General features: G+C 36.0%; 2 protein-coding genes, 1 long non-coding RNA gene and 1 pseudogene across 3 annotated transcripts; 2 read left to right on the forward strand and 2 right to left on the reverse strand.

Annotated features, from left to right (window-relative positions):
- Positions 1-3,363: 3,363 nt before the first annotated feature.
- On the reverse strand, positions 3,364-4,692 carry LOC132181962 (uncharacterized). Its single transcript, XM_088517002.1, has 2 exons — positions 3,924-4,692; positions 3,364-3,827 (listed from the first exon to the last, which is right to left on the reverse strand). The coding sequence occupies exons 1-2, from the start codon at positions 4,690-4,692 to the stop codon at positions 3,364-3,366; spliced, it is 1,233 nt and encodes a 410-aa protein (XP_088373128.1).
- Positions 4,693-4,910: 218 nt separating this feature from the next.
- LOC148585888 (L10-interacting MYB domain-containing protein-like) lies at positions 4,911-5,964 on the reverse strand. The gene is made up of 2 exons (XM_088516811.1): positions 5,611-5,964; positions 4,911-5,525 (listed from the first exon to the last, which is right to left on the reverse strand). The coding sequence occupies exons 1-2, from the start codon at positions 5,962-5,964 to the stop codon at positions 4,911-4,913; spliced, it is 969 nt and encodes a 322-aa protein (XP_088372937.1).
- A 4,891-nt stretch (positions 5,965-10,855) lies between these two features.
- LOC148585889 (uncharacterized) lies at positions 10,856-12,248 on the forward strand (annotated as a pseudogene).
- A 1,849-nt stretch (positions 12,249-14,097) lies between these two features.
- LOC148585890 (uncharacterized) lies at positions 14,098-17,953 on the forward strand. The gene is made up of 2 exons (XR_015912118.1): positions 14,098-16,065; positions 17,700-17,953. It is a non-coding gene; the product is annotated as an uncharacterized LOC148585890 (long non-coding RNA).
- The last annotated feature ends 3,151 nt before the right edge of the window (positions 17,954-21,104 follow it).

Raw genomic sequence — 21,104 nt, forward strand, 5'->3', positions numbered from 1 at the left:
ACAATCTCTTCTTCTTTACATTTATTCTCTGTTTAATTACAATGTTTGTCATCATAGCTAGAGTACGTACAAAAGTTGATAGATTATTATTTGGAACGTTAAATATCGATCTAGGTAATCAGCTAGAAGTGCGCATGTTAGCCGTACGTACTAAGTCCTGCACCAGATTTTTCTCTCCTTGTGCTTTTGTTTGTAGGTCCTTCTGCTTAATTTGGAGATGTTTATCAAACTATTTCGGATTTTAATCTAATTAAACATATAAATCATGCTAACATCGTCGTCAAGACTCCAACTTTTTGATTAGTAATATAGTTTCGTCATGCTAATTAAAGTGAGAAGCACTGATTGATTTTATTGTTACATTTTTTTAGTAATTAGTTGTGCGCGCGCGCACACATATATATATATATATATTTGCTATTGAGAGTTTAATGATGGAAATGCAAATCTTCATAAATGTCGATTAATGATAATGATCACCACGAATGCACGGGCATGCATGGAGGCCAAGAAGGCTGGCGTCCTTAATGTAGGGACAGTTGAGGCAGGGGATTCGCTATGCTATGAATAGACATTGCTTTCAGAATAGACAATGCTATGAATTCCTTGACACAAAGAAGAAGGTTAGTATAGGAGTGATATCACCATATAAGGCTCAAGTTTCTGCAATTGAAGAGAGAGGGTCAGAAAATACAGCAAGTCTAATAGTGGCTTCATTGTGGATGTCCGCTCTGTTGATGGGTTCCAAGGACTAAGGAGGTGAGGATGATGTAATTATTATCTCTACTGTAAGATGCAATGGGAGTGGAAGAGTAGGTTTCCTTTCCACCGACAAAGAGCAAATGTAGCACTGACTCGAGCAAGGTATTAGTTGTATATATTGGGTCGTGCTGCTGCTAACAAATGTTTCTGTTTATGTTTCTGTAGTTTGTGCAAATTAAAATTAGGTCACTGTTTCATTTTAGGTATTGCCTTTGGATTTTGGGAAATGGGGCGTGTGGAAGAAACTAGCCCTTGATGCCAATGAAGACAAGAGCTTGGCGGGGGCAATTACTGCTGCATGCATTGGTGGAGTTTGAACAGCTTGATATTTTACTGTTCAGAGAGGCTAGATGGAAGGTAGGTGCATGCAATGTTTTGGTTGTCTAATATTTTTCAGCATTGGCAGATGAAATTCTCATATAGATTCAAGTGAATCAATGGCAAAAATTAGAAAAATGACTTTATATAAAGTGTTTCAGATAGTATGATCCTGGAATTTGGATTTTGTAGTAGATTTAAGCTAATTATATGAAAATCAGGTAACTTTTACCTTAATTACATACAGGTTTACTTCAATAACAATTTCAAGATATCTATAACTAGAATTAGAAATGCAGAGATTCGTAGACTAGTGCAGTGCTTTCTCTGTTGGCAAAGCTTTCAAGTGGTTGGCGTCAGCCTCATGAGAAGAGAAACCTCATTATCCACGATATCGTACTTATTGCCACGTGGCAATGTGTCTTATTGCCACGTTGCCATATAATAATGGTAACGTGTTGTTTTTTAACACTTTATAATTTAGTGACGTGGCAACAACTAATGAACAGTTGCCACGTCACTAAATCCATATTTTTTTGTAGTGGATGGTACTTCTTCTGAATTCTTAGAGATATTCTCAAGGAGTATTCACATCACATTCAGGTTATGAAGGTTTGATTATCTGATATACAAAAACTAGCTAAGCATCTTGACATCGTATTTGGGAGCTTATCTGAATTTGCTTTTAAATAGAATTTGTTCATTCTAGATAGAACTCTGGACAGCTTATGTAAATATGTGTTGTATTAATATTAGTGCTTCATATATATTGAGAATTTTCTTTGTTCTCTACTTAACATAAGCAAGGCCATTGTCTTTGTGAATAAATATGTCGTAGGCCTGCAGAATAGGTTCTTGAACAACACCAACTCATCAGTTTGACATTATATATATATATATATATTAATATCTGTTTGTGATCAATTTTCTGTCCCTGTAGTTGTTGTGAAACCTTTGATATTGGGTTGTTAAAATGACTGATGAATATCAGAAATCATTTCAAGTATAAAATTAAGAATAAATCTGAAGATGTTGGCATGAAGCAAAAGTGGCAAAGGCGGCAGAATGACTGATGAAGGTAAGATTACCTTCTCTTTCCAAGCCATCTTTACCAGAAACTATAATTTTGACATATTTTCTCATGCAATTAAAATGAAGTATAAAAAAAGATTGGGCAAATTGTATTTTACTTCCTAGATTACTATTCTATTCTCACAAGCACCTTTAAACTTTAAATCGCTGCAACTTGTCTTCTAAGTTGAATTTTTGGTTATGCTTTGCCAACAGTACAATAAATCACTTTATACTAACTGATTTGCCCCAGTTTTAAGTCAAGTCTCAGACGTATCATATTGCCCTAGAGCACTCCTTAGTAAAAAAAAACCGGAAATACACATACGCAGTGTTTGGTTTAGGGAAATCTAGAATTTCCCCCAACATCCACATTCCTATGAACATATGCATGGAAATCTGGATTTCAGAAAAATGTGACTTGAGTCCATGTTTGGAAATGATTGTGAATATGATGTATAGAATTTTTAGGATTATGAAATTCTCATGTTTCAAACCAAAACTTGTTCAGATAGGATCCTTTAGAAATTTTACATTCTCTCTCTACTCCAATATTAGAATATAAGAGAAAAGATGATAATTAGTCATTCAATGGTATAAAGCCCTAACTTTGTTCAATACTTGCTTTTGGATATAAAACTTTTGCCTTTGAGCTTTTGGCAAAAGTGCTATTGCTGAAAAGCTGTTTACATGTTTGGTAACTGCATGTCTTAAGGGCTTTTTTGATATTACTGATGTTTGGTAACAAAACTAAAAAAGTGATTTTAGTTGCAAAAATGACAATAAAGGACATATAATGATTTTTTTTAGTATAGGCTAAAAAAATCATTATCAGTCCCACCAAATATCTCATTTTACGTGAAATCATTACATGTTTTTCAATAAAGGCCTAAGGTTGTTAATGATTTTTTTTTTTCTTCCATTTTATAACCTTTTTATATAAAAATATTTAATGTTAGCTTTTACAAGTAAAAATTGTAATGGTTTATGTAACAAAACATCAACATTTTCTTTCTTTTGTACTTATATGTAATGAAAAGTGATGTCAATCATTTTCTTTCTTTCTTTCTTTTTTTTATTTAAAAAAAGAAAAATTTATTTAAAGTATTTAACACTTCAAAGTATTTAACATATAAAAAATAACAACATTCAAGAAAATCCTTACAACATTTTAAATAGTTTATAACAAAATAACATTAAAAAAAAAAATAATTAACGGGTCATAAGTAGATTAGCAATATGATCACGCTCAATGTTCATCGAATTTTCATTGGACGTTTGTGATTGTTGTATGCTTGACTCATCATGTGCTTCGTCATCACCTATAATGTCAGTAGGTAGTAAATCACCATCATCATCATATGGTTGGAACTCAGCATCCTTTATTGCATGCTTCCTAATGAAGTTATGAAGAGCCATAGACGCCACCACGATTTTCACTTGTTTATTATAAGGAAAATTCGACATGCAATGCAATAACTTCCACTTATTTTTCCAAACTCCAAATGTTCTTTCAATAGTGCATCTAAGTGATGAATGTGCATGATTAAAAATTTCATGCATACCCCTCGGTTGGCTTCCGCGACGAAAGTCTGGTAGATGATACCGCTCCCCTTTGTATGGCCCCATGTATCCCTTCATGTGAGGATATCCTGCATCTACCAAGTAATATTTTCCTACAAATAATATACGAATAACGGTCATAAAAAATATTGAAAAGTATATTTTTTTTCATGTATAATTCATAATTGTTATTTTAATTAAATACAAACCTCTAGGTGGGTGTGGAAATCGTAATTCTTCCTTTCGAATAGCTTCTAAAAAAATACGTGTATCATGTGCAGTACCTTCCCATCCAGCCCAAACAAAGGTGAAACACATACGAAAATCACAAACAGCCATAACATTCTGAGTAGGAGTCCCTTTTCGACCAATATATGGTATTTGTTTTGATGGAGAAATTTTAACTGGCACATGAGTTCCATCAATGGCTCCAATACAATTTTTGAAGTATGGCCAATACCGCTCATCATCACAAATTTTGCTTGGAACATCCCTAAACTCCCTATCAATAGGATTAATAATGCCAATCGCCATTCTCGAAACGGCCATTAAAACACTAGTAAAATGTCTACTAATTGTTTCTCCTGAATGTTGAAACCTTTCTTGCACTATTCTATTCCCAAACCCATGGCCTAAAGTAATCAAAAACATAGCCACCAACTCTTCAACTGTTAATTTCCTAGTATCTCTTAAATGATATCTTTCCTTCAACTCTTTACACAAGTAAATGAATACGTGTATTTCCATTCTAAAATTTTGTTTGCACCTATCAGGATTACCTTGTAGAATCTCCATAACCCACTTATAACCTGTTTGAGAAGAGGTCATACAAGGTTCCTTTGTAATATATGGCATATAATAGTTCTCAACAAATTCTACTGCTGCAGCTGCTAGAATAAAAACATCATTTTCATTTTTCTCTTCACCATAATCACTATCACTTGTATCATCTTGAGTGCTATAATCACTATTGTCCATGTCTGTAAGGAAAACGAATAAAAAAAATAAACACAAAATAAATATATAAGCACCCGTAAAAAAGAAAAAAAGAAAAAAAGAGATATCTACGTAGTTATGAAATATTATAATATATTCACCTTAGCACACAAATCAACACATAAAAAAAATAACATTCAAATAAATCCTTAAAGCTATTCAAATAGTTCATAACAAAACAACATTAAAAAATAAAAACATTATTCCATGCTACGACGGTTAATTTCTCTATTTCCCATTCGCTTGATAAAGTCAATCTGTAACCATGGCTCTTTAATAGTCACAAACATCTCTCTATGTGATCTCTTAAGAAATACCTCTGTTGCAAACTTAAGGATGTCAATGTCATTTTCTCTTTCAGCAATCCCCCGAACAACATCCATAACCTCTTCAATATTACATCCAGGTTTATCGTAGCTCTTAGATGTCACTGTATTCCTACTTTCTATTACATCACAAATCCGACTCAAATGTTGACTAACGATTTGAACTCCTTTCTTTCTTTTCTTACATTGAACCGCCAGACCAAACTTCTTATTTCTTTTATCCCGCGTATCTAAATCAGCAGGAATATCATCAATGCCATGTGTATTGAGATTTGGTTCATCATCCAAAACATCTAAACCTTCTACAATATTGTCATCTTCATCAAGCATTACATCCGCAGCATCTATGACACCAATATCATTAGGAACTAAACCTATGGATGGTGCCCAAGATCCCTCCCCGGTGGCAGTTATATCTCTAAACAATATTTCCACCTTCAAAGCATAGGCCAAACCTGTCGTGCGAAACTTGGTTGCTTCTGGAACTTCCTATATTTAAGTATATGTAAAAATCAATAATAAATTTTTTTTTTTAAATCATTTAAACAAAAACAAATAAGTACAAATATAGTACCTGCAATTTTTTTTCCCACCAATCATCGGGCGCATCAATTGTCTTTTTCACCGGATCCCATCCAAGGCCAGTTTCCTTTCCTATCAATCTTTTCCAAATATTCCACTCTTTTTTCAAACTATCCCACTTGTTCTTTAGTTGTTTATAGCAATATTGTTTTCCAGTTTTTTCATTAAATTTATCTATCACATTTTTCCATCCTGTCCTATTGAAATGTGTTCCTGGGCGGTTACCAGCATGAATCTCAGTAATACATATGTCAAGATAATCTTCTAGCATTTTTTCAGTCCAAACTACTTTCTTTATTTGAGTATCTGTAGTAGCAGCAACGTTGCTTTGACCTTTTTTACTCATGTTTGTCACACAATAAATAAGCTGATACAATTATAAATAAAAAAAGTATGTTAAACACTATTAACAATTAAAAATTTGTTTTAAGTGGTCAATGGATAAAATGCAAAAATTTATATTTACATGAATAAAATGCATTGTTTATTCATGTTTATCAAATAAAAAGGCAACAGCAAAAAATAATGGAATTAAATTTCTGCAACATTAATAGCATTTAATAATTCAAATAAACTAATTATTTCTCTCTTATCATAAGCTTCATATATATATATATATATATAATTAGCATGCCACACTTGAACCAATGTGAAGGCTTTCCCACCTGCACACTCAAACGGGATAATTATGAAGCCCCACAAAATATATATATATATATATATATATATATATATATAATTAGCATGCTGCACTCGAACCAATGTGGTTGTAAATATATATTTTTCTTCTGCCTACAAATCTTTCTTGACTCTCTTTCTTCTTCTTTTTTTCCTGTTTTTTCCTTCCACTCACGCGCAAGACTCGTTTCTGGCAATTTTTTTTCTTAAAAATTTTCATGCTCCAGAAGATTTCCACCGCCTCGAGACCTGCACTCTTTTTTTCTTTCAACTCACACGCAAGAATCCCTGCAGACGATTTCCTCGAGACCCACACCCTTTTTTCCCTTCAACTCACACGCAAGAGTTCCTGCAGAATATTTCCTCGAGACCCACACTTTTTTTTTCCTTCAACTCACACGCAAGACTCCTTGCAGTCAATTTTATTTTTTTCTTCAAAATTTTCATTTTCTAGAAGGTTTACACCACTCATATATTTTCAAAAGATTTCCTTGAGACCACTACTTTCCAGACGATTTCCTCGAGACCCACACTCTTTTTTTTCCTTCAACTCGCTCGGAAGACTCCTCAGACCCTCACCTTCTCATCCTCAGTCTCTTACTCCTCTTTGTGCTCTCCCTTTTCTCTTCCCATCTCAAGACTCAAGCCTTCAAATAAATAAACAATCAAACACCCACTAGGATTATTACTACTGAAAAAGATGAGAAGGTAAGGAGAAGATGGGGTGCCGTGGTAGGAAAAAAGAATTTTTTTTTAATTTTTTTAAAAAATCTCACGGCACCTCCAATGACCGTCGTGGCTCCATCACTGCAGTAATACAGGCAAGTGAGTTATCTCTCTTTTATCTTCTTCCCTTCGATCTATTCTCTATACCATTCGATGTTAATCTATATTTTTCCTATATGTATTCTGTAATAAATGTCAAAATGTGTTTTATTGGAAAAAAAGGATGAGCAAAAGCAAAATTAAATGGAGTTATAGCACACCTGCCTGGATATCTCTCTGGAGCGGCTGGAGGCAACGAGAATGATTTATCAAAGGGTGGGAAGAGATGCTTATATATGGATTTTGTTGTTATTTTGTGAAATATGTAAGGGTATATTTGTCTGTGCATATATTTCATTAATCACAAAAGTGCGGCGCGCCTTTCTTCTAATCGTCCGTTTGAGCAGAAGCTTCATAATGAAGCTTATGCTTAAACGTGAGTTTCAACGTTTGAAACTTAAAAAGCTCTTTTTCAACCATTTTACCAAACGACTGTATTTTGGTTGAAACGAGCTTTTGATACTCCAGACGCGCGTTTTGGGTCTGCAACCGCAGACCCAAACATGCTCTCTATGGGTGGGAAAACGTGATCAGGAAAACTCGATAGAAAATTGTCAACCCCAAGAAAATCAACAAAATTAATTTCATGTAGACCCAACTGAGATACTTTACTCTTTGGACATTCATCAAACACATGGTATTCATCACAATTTTGATTAAGTTCTTGATCATATGACAAAGAACCAACATCTACAAGATGTTTATCATCGACATCGATATCAAAAATTGGTTGAGAATTCCAATTCAAAAAGCAATCAAAATTATCTTCAACTTCCTCTTCATGTTTGAACTCTTCATAAACATATTCATCATTCTCTTCCAAATGAGTCATCCTCAATTGGCCGAGGATCAACCGAGACATCCACCGAGTGTCTGAGGTTTTTATATGAAGACCTGATGCAGCATCCTAGGTTGATTGAGCATCTAACGAGGTATCCACTATCCACCGAGCTTCCTAAAACATCCTTTTGTATTTCTCTTGAAGGGCCCATTTTGACCTGTAAATGTTGGAATTTAAATTTTTTCATGAAATGTGAATTTGTAGCCCTTTGAATATGCTTTCCAATATTGAAATCTCAATATATGACTCATTTAGGGTGCATTTAGATTACGATTTCGTAAGAATAATCTGCGTTTTTAAGAGATATCGCAAAATGTAAGGTGTTTGGCATTGCGATTTAAAAAATATTTAATTTAAAAATAAGAAAAAAAATCTGCGATTTCTATAAGCAAGTTTTGCAGTGCTTATTTGAAAAGGTGCGAATTTAAACCAAAATCATAATTTTGCATAACAAATATTTGATAAAAAAATATTTTTTAACATGTTTTACCAAACACCTTTATGATTTTAAAAAGTTACGATTTCAAAAACGCAATTTTTAAAATTGCGCTTATTAAAACCACAATCTCAAACAGACCCTTAGGAAGACTTATACGCTCATAAACTGCACTGCATCAAACTCCTAGAATCGGGTACTATAATAAGAACTTAGTATTCTTTTTCTTTCTAGTCAATAAGAATTTAATTCAACGAACAAAAATTCAAGCTCTCGCATAGAATGAGAGAATACTAAATATAACCTTTGAGTGTTTTTTATTATTTTTAAACAAAGCTAATCCAATGGCTGATGGCGCTGCCACATTAGCAGGTTAGGTTAAACATAAGATTTGCAACTTCAATCATCATGATCACGAGGATTCCATTTTTTTTTTAATATAAGTATTTATTACATTAGCAGGGTAGGCGATTATCCTTTTGTTAAAAAAAAAACTTTTATTCCTTCATAATATGAAAAAACAAGTTCATCAAAACAAATTGAATTGAGAGTATTGGCTATTATTCTGACAAATTTTCATTCGAAAAGAATTTGGGACTATGAAAAGTTTCTTTTTGTCAAACAAAAATAACACAAGAATAAAAAAATGATTACTGAAAAAAGAATAAATCCTAAAAAGTATCTTGTACTTGGTTGCCGACTTTGGGTGGAAACATGCTCAAAAACTTGTCAATGAAATGGAATTATAAGGGTTGCAAAAGACAGTGCACGTGGATGAGGCTGGATTGCTTTACCTGAAACCAAGCAAACACGACATATTAGAGCAGGTTTTGAACTCAGCTATATTAGAACCACAATGAACTCAATAGGAAAGGATCAGGCTGATTCAAGGGAGGTTGGATTGGTTCAGTGCTTGGGTTGCATTGGCCAAGTTTCGCCTTTACATCTTCTACGGGGAATATTCAATGGACATCATGAATTGCTGCAAATTCAGACATTTTGATGGGTATGCTAATATCAAATGTTCTTTCTTTTGATATTTTTCTTCATTATCATCACCATCTCTACTTCTTGTTCTTCTGTTCCTCTTCCTCCTCCCCCTCCTAAATTTTATTCAACTTTTAGGTGTTTACAGTAAAAATAGGGACTGGATTGTTGTATCTAATAGTGTTGATTTAGTCCATTGTTCATTAGGATTGGTCTTGTGAATGTTAGTACTTCAATTACAAATGGCATAATCTGGAGAATATATATCCTCACTATCTATAGTGGGCAGTTCTTTGTATCATGTTGTTACTAGATTTATTTCAATATTACTATAATGTCAAAATTTATATTTGTGTCTCCACAATTTAATAATAAGTTTTTCTGTATAGTAGGATTGGACCTTCTTAATTGCTTATTGAAATAGAAAAGTAGAAATAATGCCTTATATGAAAAATAATACCACATGGTTGATTGTAATTAAGACGATTATGCTATATTCAAGCACTGTTGGATAGCATCTTAGGAGTACAAGTCCTCGTTCTGAAAGAAAAAAATCCCAAAAAAAAAAAAAAAAAACACACTGAAATTATTCTTAGTCTTGTGTAGTGAGTATATTTTATGACCCTCAATTGAAATCAGAAGTACAGATTTTGAACGCAAAATTTCGCTTATTATAATGTTATTAGGACATACCTAATTACTTCATCACCAGCAGGTACCGCCTTTTGCGTAGCATAAACACCATTACGACTGTCATACTTTAAAGGCAGCTTGTTTCTACTGCCTTTGATAGGGACTCTGCTCAAAAGAGTACGATTAAGACTCCTAATCCTAAATATCAGGAGTAATCCTATCAGTAGGATAAGAATAAGGGATAAAGGGAAGAGTTGGTTAACTTTCTAATTATCCTTGTTGGGTTATCTCCATGACTTTAGGAGATGTTATCTTTATCTTTATTTGGTTGTTAGGCATGTTATCTTTATCTTTATTTGAAATGTTAGGCATGTTATCAAGTTGTTAGAAGTACTCTTATTTAAGAGAGTCCTCAGGTTAGGAAAAGGCACGGAAGTATTTTGATCTACACCTTGTGTGTAACGATGGTTCCTACCTTAAGTGGAATATCATTAATATCATCTTTCCATCCCATTTCTACATTCATCCCTATTTTTCATACTTCCATCACAAATCACATATCTATTGGTATTAGAGCATGTCAACCAACGAGGACCGAATTGAGAAGCTTGAACTTGACATTCAGAAGCTTTCTGAAGATAATACAAAGCAGTTCGAGGATCTGGAAAAGTCTTTGGAGAATATTGCAAGTTCTATCGAGGATCGGGGGGCCTATACAAGACTAATGGAGAAAATTCTCAGAATTCCAACAAAGGATTCAGGGAGACTCACCATTCTTCATGGCATGGTCATCATTGGGATCACCAAGAAGGTGGTTCTTATGTCCGCCCATTGAAGATGGATTTTCCTTGATTTTTTGGGGAAGAACCCATTATATGGCTGGATGTGTGGCTCAATATTTTGAGCTTCAGCAAACGCCAAAGAAGCAAAAAGTTACATTGGCTGCCTTCTATCTTGAAGGTGAGGCCAACCAGTGGTGGCAGTGGCTGAAAAAGATCTATGTACAAGATGCCAAACCTTTCGTTTAGGTGAACTTTGAGCAAGAATTATTGGTTCATTTTGGACCTACAGATTATGAAGACTTCGATGAAGCCCTATCACACATCGAACAAAAGGGAACGGTGCGGGAGTATCAACGAGAATTTGAACGTCTCGCTAATCACGTGGAGGACTGGCCGTAGAAGGCTTTGGTAGGCACTTTTTTGGGCGGGTTACTGGCTGACATAGCCAATCCGGTCAAGATGTTCATGCCTCAGACTCTACGAGAAACTATCCAGTTAGCTCGAATGTAAGAGGATCAGATGAATCGGGCCAAACCATTCTTCCGAGGGGAAAAATCACGCTTTACGCCAAGAACCCAATCTGAGGGAGGATCATCATCGACCACCATTACAAAACCCAATCAAACACTACCGCCAGTCAAGAAGATTTCGTGGGAGGAAATGCAGAAGCAGAGGGAAAAAGCGTTGTGTTTCAGTTGCAATGAAAGATTCCCACCAGGCCATCGATGTGCTATCAAACAATTGTTTGTGTTTGATGCTGAGGGTGGGGGTGATGATGACGGCACGAGGGACAAACCAGCAACGAGGATGCAAGTAACGGTGACCCGCAAATTTCCCTGCATGCCTTAGCCGGCTATACAGGACCACAGACGATGAGGGTGGCTGGTCGGATTGGTTGCCGGAGAGTACTAGTTTTGATTGACAGCGGCTTTACACGCAACTTCATTGATTAGAGGTTAGCACAGCATTTGGAACTGTCGGTCACTCCAATCGACCAGTTCTGGGTTACAGTGGCAAATGGGGAAAAGCTATGCTGTAGGGAGAAACATGAAGGGGTAAAACTCTTAATACAAGGGTTGGATATTACAGCCACTTTTTTCTCTCTTCCGTTGAATAGGTTAGATATGGTACTGGGAATTCAATGGCTTGAGAAACTAGGACCAGTCATATGTGATTAGAAAAGACTATCTATGACACTCACATGTGGAGATAAAGTGTATGAGATAGTGGCTCAATGCAAAATACAAGGCCAGGCCATTAGCAACACCATGTTGGGCCGAGAAGTATCCTCAGGATGTGAAGTTTTTGCTGTAGCTGTTAGGCAGGCCCAAACTAAGTCCTCCTCCTCTGTAGCGGTTGAATTTCAAGCCATTCTTGCAGATTTTTCAACAGTCCTGGAGGTACCTTTTTCAACAGTCCTAGAGGTACCTACCACACTGCCTCCGTAACGATTGTTTGACCACCACATCCAACTCAAAGCAGGCACCGACTCCATAAACGTTAGACCATATAGGTACGCCCATTTTCAAAAAAATGAGATTGAACGACAAGTATCTGAAATGTTGGTGTCTAGCTTAATTCATCCCAGTAGTAGTCCTTTATCCTCTCCTATTTTACTGGTGAAAGAGAAAAAAAAGATGGCACATGGTGGTTTTGTATAGACTATCGCGCTTTGAATATAGCTACGATTAAGGATCGTTTTCCTATACCTACAGTAGATGATATGATTGATGAATTATTTGGATTGCAATATTTTACCAAATTGGATTTAAGGGCAGGTTATCACTAGATCCAAGTTGTCCCCGAGGATATTCACAAAACCGCTTTTCACACTCACAGTGGCCATTACGTCAATTTATCCTAGTTTTTTTTTTTTTTTTTACATATTATGATCTATAGCCAAAGTTGGGAGGATCATTTGGCTCACATTCGAATAGCTTTTTAGATATTGGCCAACTTGTGGTGAGCAATTGTGTGTTTGGTCAAACCAAGGTAGACTATTTAGGTCACCTTATTATTGTTGCTGGTGTGAAAGTTGAACCTAAAAGAATAGAAGCCATGCAAAATTGGCCCCAGCCTAAAACAATCGTGGAGTTGCGTGGGTTTCTTGGCTTTATGGGTTTCTACGTAAATTTGTCAAAAATTATGGTCTGATTGCTCAACCGTTGACCCATTTATTGAAGTAAGGACAGTTCGGGTGGAGTCCGGAAGCGGCTACGGCTTTCGAGGAATTAAAAGTGGCTATGGCCACAACACCAGTATTGGGGTCACCAAATTTTTCTGAAATGTTTGTTTTGGAGACAGATGCATCTGGTACAGGTATTGGAACAGTTTTGGCTCAACAAGGACGTCCATTGGCCTATATGAGCAAAGCAATTGGGCCTAAGAAGCAAGGATGTCAGTCTACTCCAAAGAAATGTTGGCTATCTTGGAGGCTATTCGACTTTGGTGATCATATTTATTGGGCCGACACTTTCAAATTTGGACAGACCAAAAGAGCTTGAAATTTTTCTTGGGGTGGTCACTCCTGAGCAACGAAAATGGGTCTCCAAACTACTGGGGTACAATTACAAAATTCTATATCGTCCAGGAAAAACGAACTCTGCTGCAAATGCACTATCCCAAATGCCCATACGAGCCATAACTTCGGGCCACGACGAAAAGCCGGATACTTCAAAAGAATTATTGGCCATTAGTGGGTCACACTTTCAGTTGTGGGCTGAGTTGAAACAAGCCAATAACACGGATCGTTACTTAGTGGACTTGCATCACAAGCTTCTTAGTCAACCTGACCAACACCCACACCTCAAGATTCAAGAATCGTGAGGGTTTGTTGCTATACAAGGACAAGATTGTGTTATCTCCATCTTCATCCTTGCGAACGGCGTTGCTCTAGGAATATCACAATTCCAAAGTGGGAGGTCACTCTGGTATCTTGTGCATCTACAGCCGAGTAAAGCAATCTTTATTTTTTTTGGGAAGTATGAAACATGATGTGCAGCGGCATGTGGCAGCCTGTGATGAATGTCAACGAAACAAATCGGAATCTCGCTCCCTGGCCGGCCTCTTACAGTACTTACCGGTACCATCGTAGGTTTGGGAGCATATATCCCTTGACGTTGTGGATGGGTTGCCCTCATCGGACGGCAAAACCGTGGTTCTGATTGTGGTGGATCGCTTCACCAAGTATAGCCACTTTGTGGTGTTATCGCATCCTTACACAGCTCGGAAGGTTGCTGCAGTTTTTATTGCTCAAATCGTTCGCCTCCATAGTATTCCTAAATCAATGGTGAGTGATCAAGATCCTATGTTTTTCAGTACATTTTGGAAGTATCTTTTAAACTCTAAGGTACCCAATTAAAGATGAGTTCAGCGTATCACCCTCAATCGGACGGCCAAACCGAGGTAGTTAATTGCCGTATGGAACAATACAATAGCTGTCTCTTCAGCCAACACCCAAAAAAATGGTGTCAATATTACCATGGGCTGAATACTGGTATAACACCACATTTCACCAATCTTTGGGTACCACTCCATTCCAAGTACTGTATGGATGGCCACCGCCAACAATAGTAAATTATTTGGAGGGCACTTTGGTGGTAGATGAGGTTGATAAAAGTCTCTGTGAGAGAGATAAGTTACTGTAACAGTTGAAGGGTCATTTGGACAAAAGCAAGCAATCAGATGAAGCAACTCGCGGATCAAAAGCGACGTGGCTGTGTGTTTGAGGTTGGTGAGTGTGTTTTCTTACGGTTACAGCCCTACCGACATTGCAGTGTTTTTCGACGAGCCCATCAGAAATTAGCTAGTCGTTTCTTTGGACCTTATTAGATTGTAGAGCGGGTGGGACTGGTAGCTTACTGATTGGCTCTTCTAGACACGGCAAGAATACACCCAGTTTTTTATGTTTCATTGCTCAAGAAAAAAATGGGTAATGTCTCTCGTATCCCAGTAGATCTTCCGCCATTTTCTGAAACCAACGCACCTCTGCTCCAACCTCAACATGTTCAGGATTTCCAGTGGGTAAAACGGGGAGCAAAGTATGTCAAAGAAGCTCTCGTGCAAAGAAAGGCTATGTCTCTCGAAGATGCCATTTGGGAAAAGGTGACATGTCTTACACAACAATTTCCTAACTTCGACCTTGAGGACAAGGATCGTGTTCCAAGAGGGGCAATTGATAGGGACTCTGTTCGGAAGAGTAGGATTAGGACTCCTAATCCTAAATATCAGGCAGTAGGATAAGAATAAGGGATAAAGGGAAGAGTTGGTTAACTTTCTAATTATCCTTGCAGGGTTATCTCCATGACTTTAAGAGATGTTATCTTTATCTTTATTTGGTTGTTAGGCATGTTATCTTTATCTTTATTTGAATTGTTAGGCATGTTATTAAGTTGTTAGAAGTACTCTTATTTAAGAGAGTCCTCAGGTTAGGAAAAGGCACTAAAGTATTTTGATCTACACCTTGTGTGAAACGGTGGTTCCTACCTTAAGTGGAATATCATTAATATCATCTTTCCATCCCATTTCTACATTCATCCCTATTTTTCATACTTCCATCACAAATCAGTTATCAGCCTTAGCCATTGTTCCTCTTGTCTATATCACCCGTAAAGCTACTACTACTGCTACCGACACAATAGCTTTTTCTACCACATTAATGAATATAAGGTCCACCCACTGCCTCTAGCTTCAACACCTAAAGTGCTGCTGGAACTTCACATAGACTGCCATGACCACACAGATTATTACCACTTCCACCAATAGCATTTGTAGCCAGTACTCACTGTTACAGATGTTATATAACCATCATCATGATGAAAGCCACCTCCACTGCTCCGTTGGTCCTGTCCCAATCTTCAACCCTAACACCACATTCTCCATCTCCAATGATGCTTCCATCACCATAACGCTGCTCATGTGAGTACTCTTTTCTGTAACTCTTGTCATGCAAAAAAGAGTTTATCCTCTAATCATCCTGGAATGACTTGAAACTAACAAATGAAAGAACATCTTAATAGGTGACAAGTTTAAGTTGAAAGATAGTAAACAGTGAGTGTTGCCCAAAAAAATTGTTGAAGGTAAAGACTACTCATCATTTTCAATTGCTGCAGGAATTTTCAAGTTCCGGTTTCATGGTCAGTTGATCGAAATGTTCCAAGGAAGATTAATCCACTCAAAGCTGATCCTATGCAGTTATTAGTTGACCAGTTGCTTTTAGTCACCCTGAAGGATGAATGAATCAGAAGCATCAGCCACATGTTACAGGTGCCTACTAGATTTTAATTTTGAGGTGTTGTTTGGCATCACAATGAGTATCCACGCTTTTGGGAAAAAAATTATGGAAGTGTGATCCATGTTTTGGTAATTTCAATGTGTATCCTGGATAGTTTCACCAAATTAAAAGAAGCAACTACTACTTTGCCTTTACATGTGGCGAAGAAAAATCGAAGCATGCATAATACATATATATAACTACATTGTAGGCTGTGTTTGGTCCATGTTTATATATGAGTGAAAAGATACTTCTGTATAGAGCCTCTTAATGTCATCAACTATTCAGGCACATGCTCACATGGTCCTTGGACAATTTGGGTCTTACTTCAAACCCTACATGTTAATTCTGCCAAATTGATTGGAAGACAAGCTGATTTTTTTTTGTCACATTATTTATATAAGAAGAGGCTGATTACTAGACAATTTGTTCTGAAGAGAAAATTAGTCGTGGGAATTCTGAAGTTACAATTTATTGCTGATATATTTTTAACAATAATGATTGAGATGAATTTGAATTTTGGCTTCAGCCTGAGACCTAAACCAGATGTTAGAAATAATTTTGAAAAATCTAGAATCTGTCTCTATCCAAATTTTTTACTATGGAATCTTGAAGATGATTGCATTAGATGTAACTCAATGGTATGAGGTCTGTAATTTCGTGTGCGACTAAGAAGTAGCAATCCTCAAGTCCTAGGTTTAAAATGAGAATCATCTTCCCATAAAAAGTAGCAATCCTCGAGTCGTAGGTTTAAAATGAGAATCATCTTCCCTATTGTATGGCTATTACGGCCTGTCAGCCTTGTACAGAAAGTTCATATAAGTTTTAATCACCAAAAAGTTCTCTCTCATTTGACACCATGTTTCTCAAACCCCCGCATCAGAAGTGTCAACTATGGACTATCCTGTTTATAGCAAAAGGTGCCAAAAAATTAGGCTTAGATACAAAAGGATGACACTATGCCTATTTGTAAGTTCCACTCCTGGATTCTGGAAGCAAATCGCAGTTTTTCAAGATCAAACTGTACCATACCCTTCTATTACAACCATTTCTCTTGTCTAGATTACATTACCAGATGACTAGAATCTGTGTATGCATGTTTGTGAGATAGATTAAGATGACAGAAACCTCTACTAGAATTCGTTTGTTTCATGCCAGAAAAATTTGTTCTCTTGCCTCTCTCAAGGATATTCAGTTTTCACAGGATCACTAGGTAAACCATTAGATATAGCGGTTAAATGATGCAAATGACTGGTTATATAGTAAGAGGTAGTATTATATGATGTATATTTAAGATCACAGCTAAGGCTCTCTTAACGGGGACAAAGTTAGCAATTTAAGTTGCTGGTGGAGATGACCTCTATTCCTTCTTCCCACTGAGAATGAAAGGTACAGTCTCTAGAGAAGTTGTTTTAGCCGTAGAACAATAGCTATTGAATTAATTATTCTTTCTGCTTAAACGATGACTCAGCTAATTTGGAAAAGTAGCTGGAGTAGATTCATTAATCCTATCATTGAAGTGATGCTTGAAATGATTGTAATAGTTTGAGATACTTTTAGTGTTCATAATTTTCTTGTTACCAAAATTATAACTAATTGTGGTCTTGCTTATTTTGTTTGGATGTAGGTGTTTTGTTTCTACTATGGTATGATATGTTGTACAATGTGTAAAATACTCCGGGATGCTTCATGGTGGCTTTGGGACCTTTCCACTTAGCCGCTTAGACAAACCTCTTTTAGTTTCTCTTGATCATTGATTAAACGTGTAAATTTGGGTGGCATTTGGTTTTAATTTTTATTGGTTATTTTTTGAGCTTGGTTCTATAGAACTAGGCAATGAGGCAGAAAATGACTAGACGAACCAAAGGTGATCAATTGTCATTTGTTCGGCTCGATTGGTTACTTAAGTTAGTCGGGTTAGAGTCGATGGGTAGATTGCATTGATGGGTACATAATATTTTACCAGAAAATGGATACCAAAATGATAGTGAGCTTATTCATTGATACCTGTAACATTTCTTTTTATTATTATTAATTGTTTTTATCATCTTCAATAAATAAGCTCCACATCATCATACCCATCTCTTGGTAAAAAAAAGTTAGTATCCCTAGCATTTTTTACTATGCAAGAAGCTAAACAATCTAAATTTTTATTTTTTATTTTTTTTATTTTTTTAATTCCCTTGAATTTGCAAGGTTATGCAGGAAGTTACTTGAATAACAGAAAAGAAAAGAAAAGAAAAATGTAAAAAATAATTCTTTCATTTTTCGCAAAAAGGCTATAGGTTCCCTAACCAACTGCTTTCCTGGAGGAATTTTTCTTTTTCTTTTCAAATATCACCAGAAGAAATTCTAAACAATTTCCCAATAGGAACTTTTCCTGTAAACAAGTCGATTACGAATATAGTTTAAGAAATAAAAAACTTTATTTTATTTTCTTAAGAATATTATTTTTACAAAATCATCTTATTAAACAAATTATACACATCTTCAACTGCTAATCATGGGATCCAACCATGAGGTCGGTTTTGTGGGCTCCTTTAGAAAGCTTCTCGGTATGCCTTGGAAAGAGACAAGATTTACTACTTTGAGCAAGGAAAGAAAAAGGATTGATAAAGGAAAAAGGAAAAATAAAAGGTGGGGAAAAAGAAACGTTTCTGTATCGTCGTCCGTAGATAATGTGTAATGAAAAGTCAAAAATATCTTGGAAGAATTGTATTTTTTATTATTTTTTTTTTAAAAAAAAAAAATCAGAATTTAGCTTTGAAAGGGTACAAAATACATGGACATCAAAATGCATCAACTTTCCCATTACTTCCTGTTGAAATATTTTCAATATATATATATATATATATAAAATATTTTATGTCTTGAGAATGTTTTAAATATAAGGTTTTAAAGAGCATTGAATGAAAGTTGTCCTACATTGAAAAGAGAAGATTTTGTTGGCATTTAAGGTCCAACAAATTTAATCTTTTAAATGAGTTATTATAGGGTATACCTTAATGCATGTTATAGTATGGTGCAAAGCACTGGACGTACGTGAGCGTGGCGTAAGCTGTAGGGCGCTAGTGGCGCCTTAATGGCGATCTGATCATGACCATTCATTTTGGACTGTCAAGATCAATCTAGTGGTTTAATCTAAACTGTAGGATGCTTCTTAAGTAGATTTAGTGGTTGGATTTACTGGACTATTGATCTAATGATTGAGATTAAATAATAAGGATAATTATTTAATCTAACGGTCAGATTTAAGTACTAGTTGGATTAGCGGTTTACAACAGTTTTATTTTGAAATTCAAAACAACAGTTTTATTTTCGACAGTTTTATTTTGAAATTCGAAATTATCTGAGAATAGATAACTATCTATGACAGTTCAATTCTCTTTAATATCTTTTTGTTTTTGAATTTTTAAAAAATTACCATTATCCTTTCTTTTGGGTCTCTGATTGGAATAGAAAATTTGAGGGTATTTTTCGGTTTTATTTTCGTTTGTGCAGATCGCAGTTAAAACACAAAGGTTTCTGGGCTCCATTGTATCCTGAAGAAAAATTTGCTGTAAACCTTGTAGCATACCAATTCTGGTGGGGGCAAATATTTTCTTAAGGAAAGTGACGTTGTAACACACCTTAGGAGCATTTTCATTTTCTGTATTTTTCCCTATTTGTGTAACAGTTCCAACTCTATTTTTAACCCACCCGAAAAAAAATATGGGCTCCAAACAAGGTAAGTTTACTTACATGAACACTTCCCTTAAAAACGTGGGATATGTCAACTGACTGACCACGTGTATGATATCAGCTAGTCTACTTTTGTAATAACTTGGTAACTGTTTAATAACTTGTTGATAAGATGCATTGTATGACATGGAACACCGGTACGTGCGATATAATGGCCATGGGTTTACTATACAAAATAGACTTGATTTTATGGTCAAATGTGTGTGATATTATATAGGTCTCAGATCTAATGGTTGTTTCGTGACCGACACAGCCTTAACAGAAGGTCACTACAGGATGTACATCATTAGTAGCATGGGCCACCCGAGGTCGCACTCGGTCGGGCTGCTAGTGTTATAGATGGTAGCGTACAATGGTCGAGGCAACGGCATTGTATTACAGGTCCTTCAGGACAGCGCCAGCCCTGCTCAAAATGGGTAATATCTCGAGTAGATCATATATGATAATTATGACCTATAAAACATTAGTTTTTTTTGCATTTAAATGCTTAAGGGATTGCCGCCGGAAAAACACCAACCTTCATCAAACCAAATAATATTTTCAAGATGTATTAACGGAGACAACACTTCTTTTCAATGATATCGAAACTGCACATTTATTCATGTATAATAATAATGAACTCATGTCATACTCAATTGTGAGGTTTATTTACTAAGTCGTTAGACTTACACTATTATTACTCTTATAGGGAGCTTGTTCCTAGAGTCCAGTATTGGCATGGTTGCCGCTATAGACTTTACCTTAAGATTTTCTTATCATTATCAGGTTTGCCTTACATTGTTGTTAGTTGCTTTATGTCTTTAATTTGGGGATTTTATTTGTACCATAATGATTTCTAATTTCTCAAATTAATTTCACCTTCCTATACATTCACTCTGATAATGCTTAGAGGGGCGATTCCCCATTTAGCCAACAGTTGGCTATTCTGAGTTAATTGCCAGTAACCTTGTCAGGCTGGCCAAGGCTAGTTTTGGGGGCGTTTATAATATCAGAGTATAAGGACTTGCTGACCGTAGCGAACAATCTGAGAATAGGCCGTAATGCCCTAGGTATAAATCTTAATGGACAAGAGCATAGGATAGACCTTGGTTCGCTAATTGTTGTTTGATTGAGGTGCGGGCTAGAGTAACAAGCTTCTTGATTGCTTAGCATAGGTTTGGACAGGATCACCTGCTCTTCGTTACAGGCACTTGATCCTACTTCACACTCAATTGCGCGATAGACGCTAACGTTGGTTGACTGGTCGAGAATGGCCAACTGAGTACAGGCCTTAAGCACCTGGATACAAGCC

The sequence above is a fragment of the Corylus avellana genome, chromosome 5, assembly GCF_965113065.1.
Source record: "Corylus avellana chromosome 5, dhCorAvel1.hap1.2, whole genome shotgun sequence".
Lineage (NCBI taxonomy): Eukaryota > Viridiplantae > Streptophyta > Magnoliopsida > Fagales > Betulaceae > Corylus > Corylus avellana.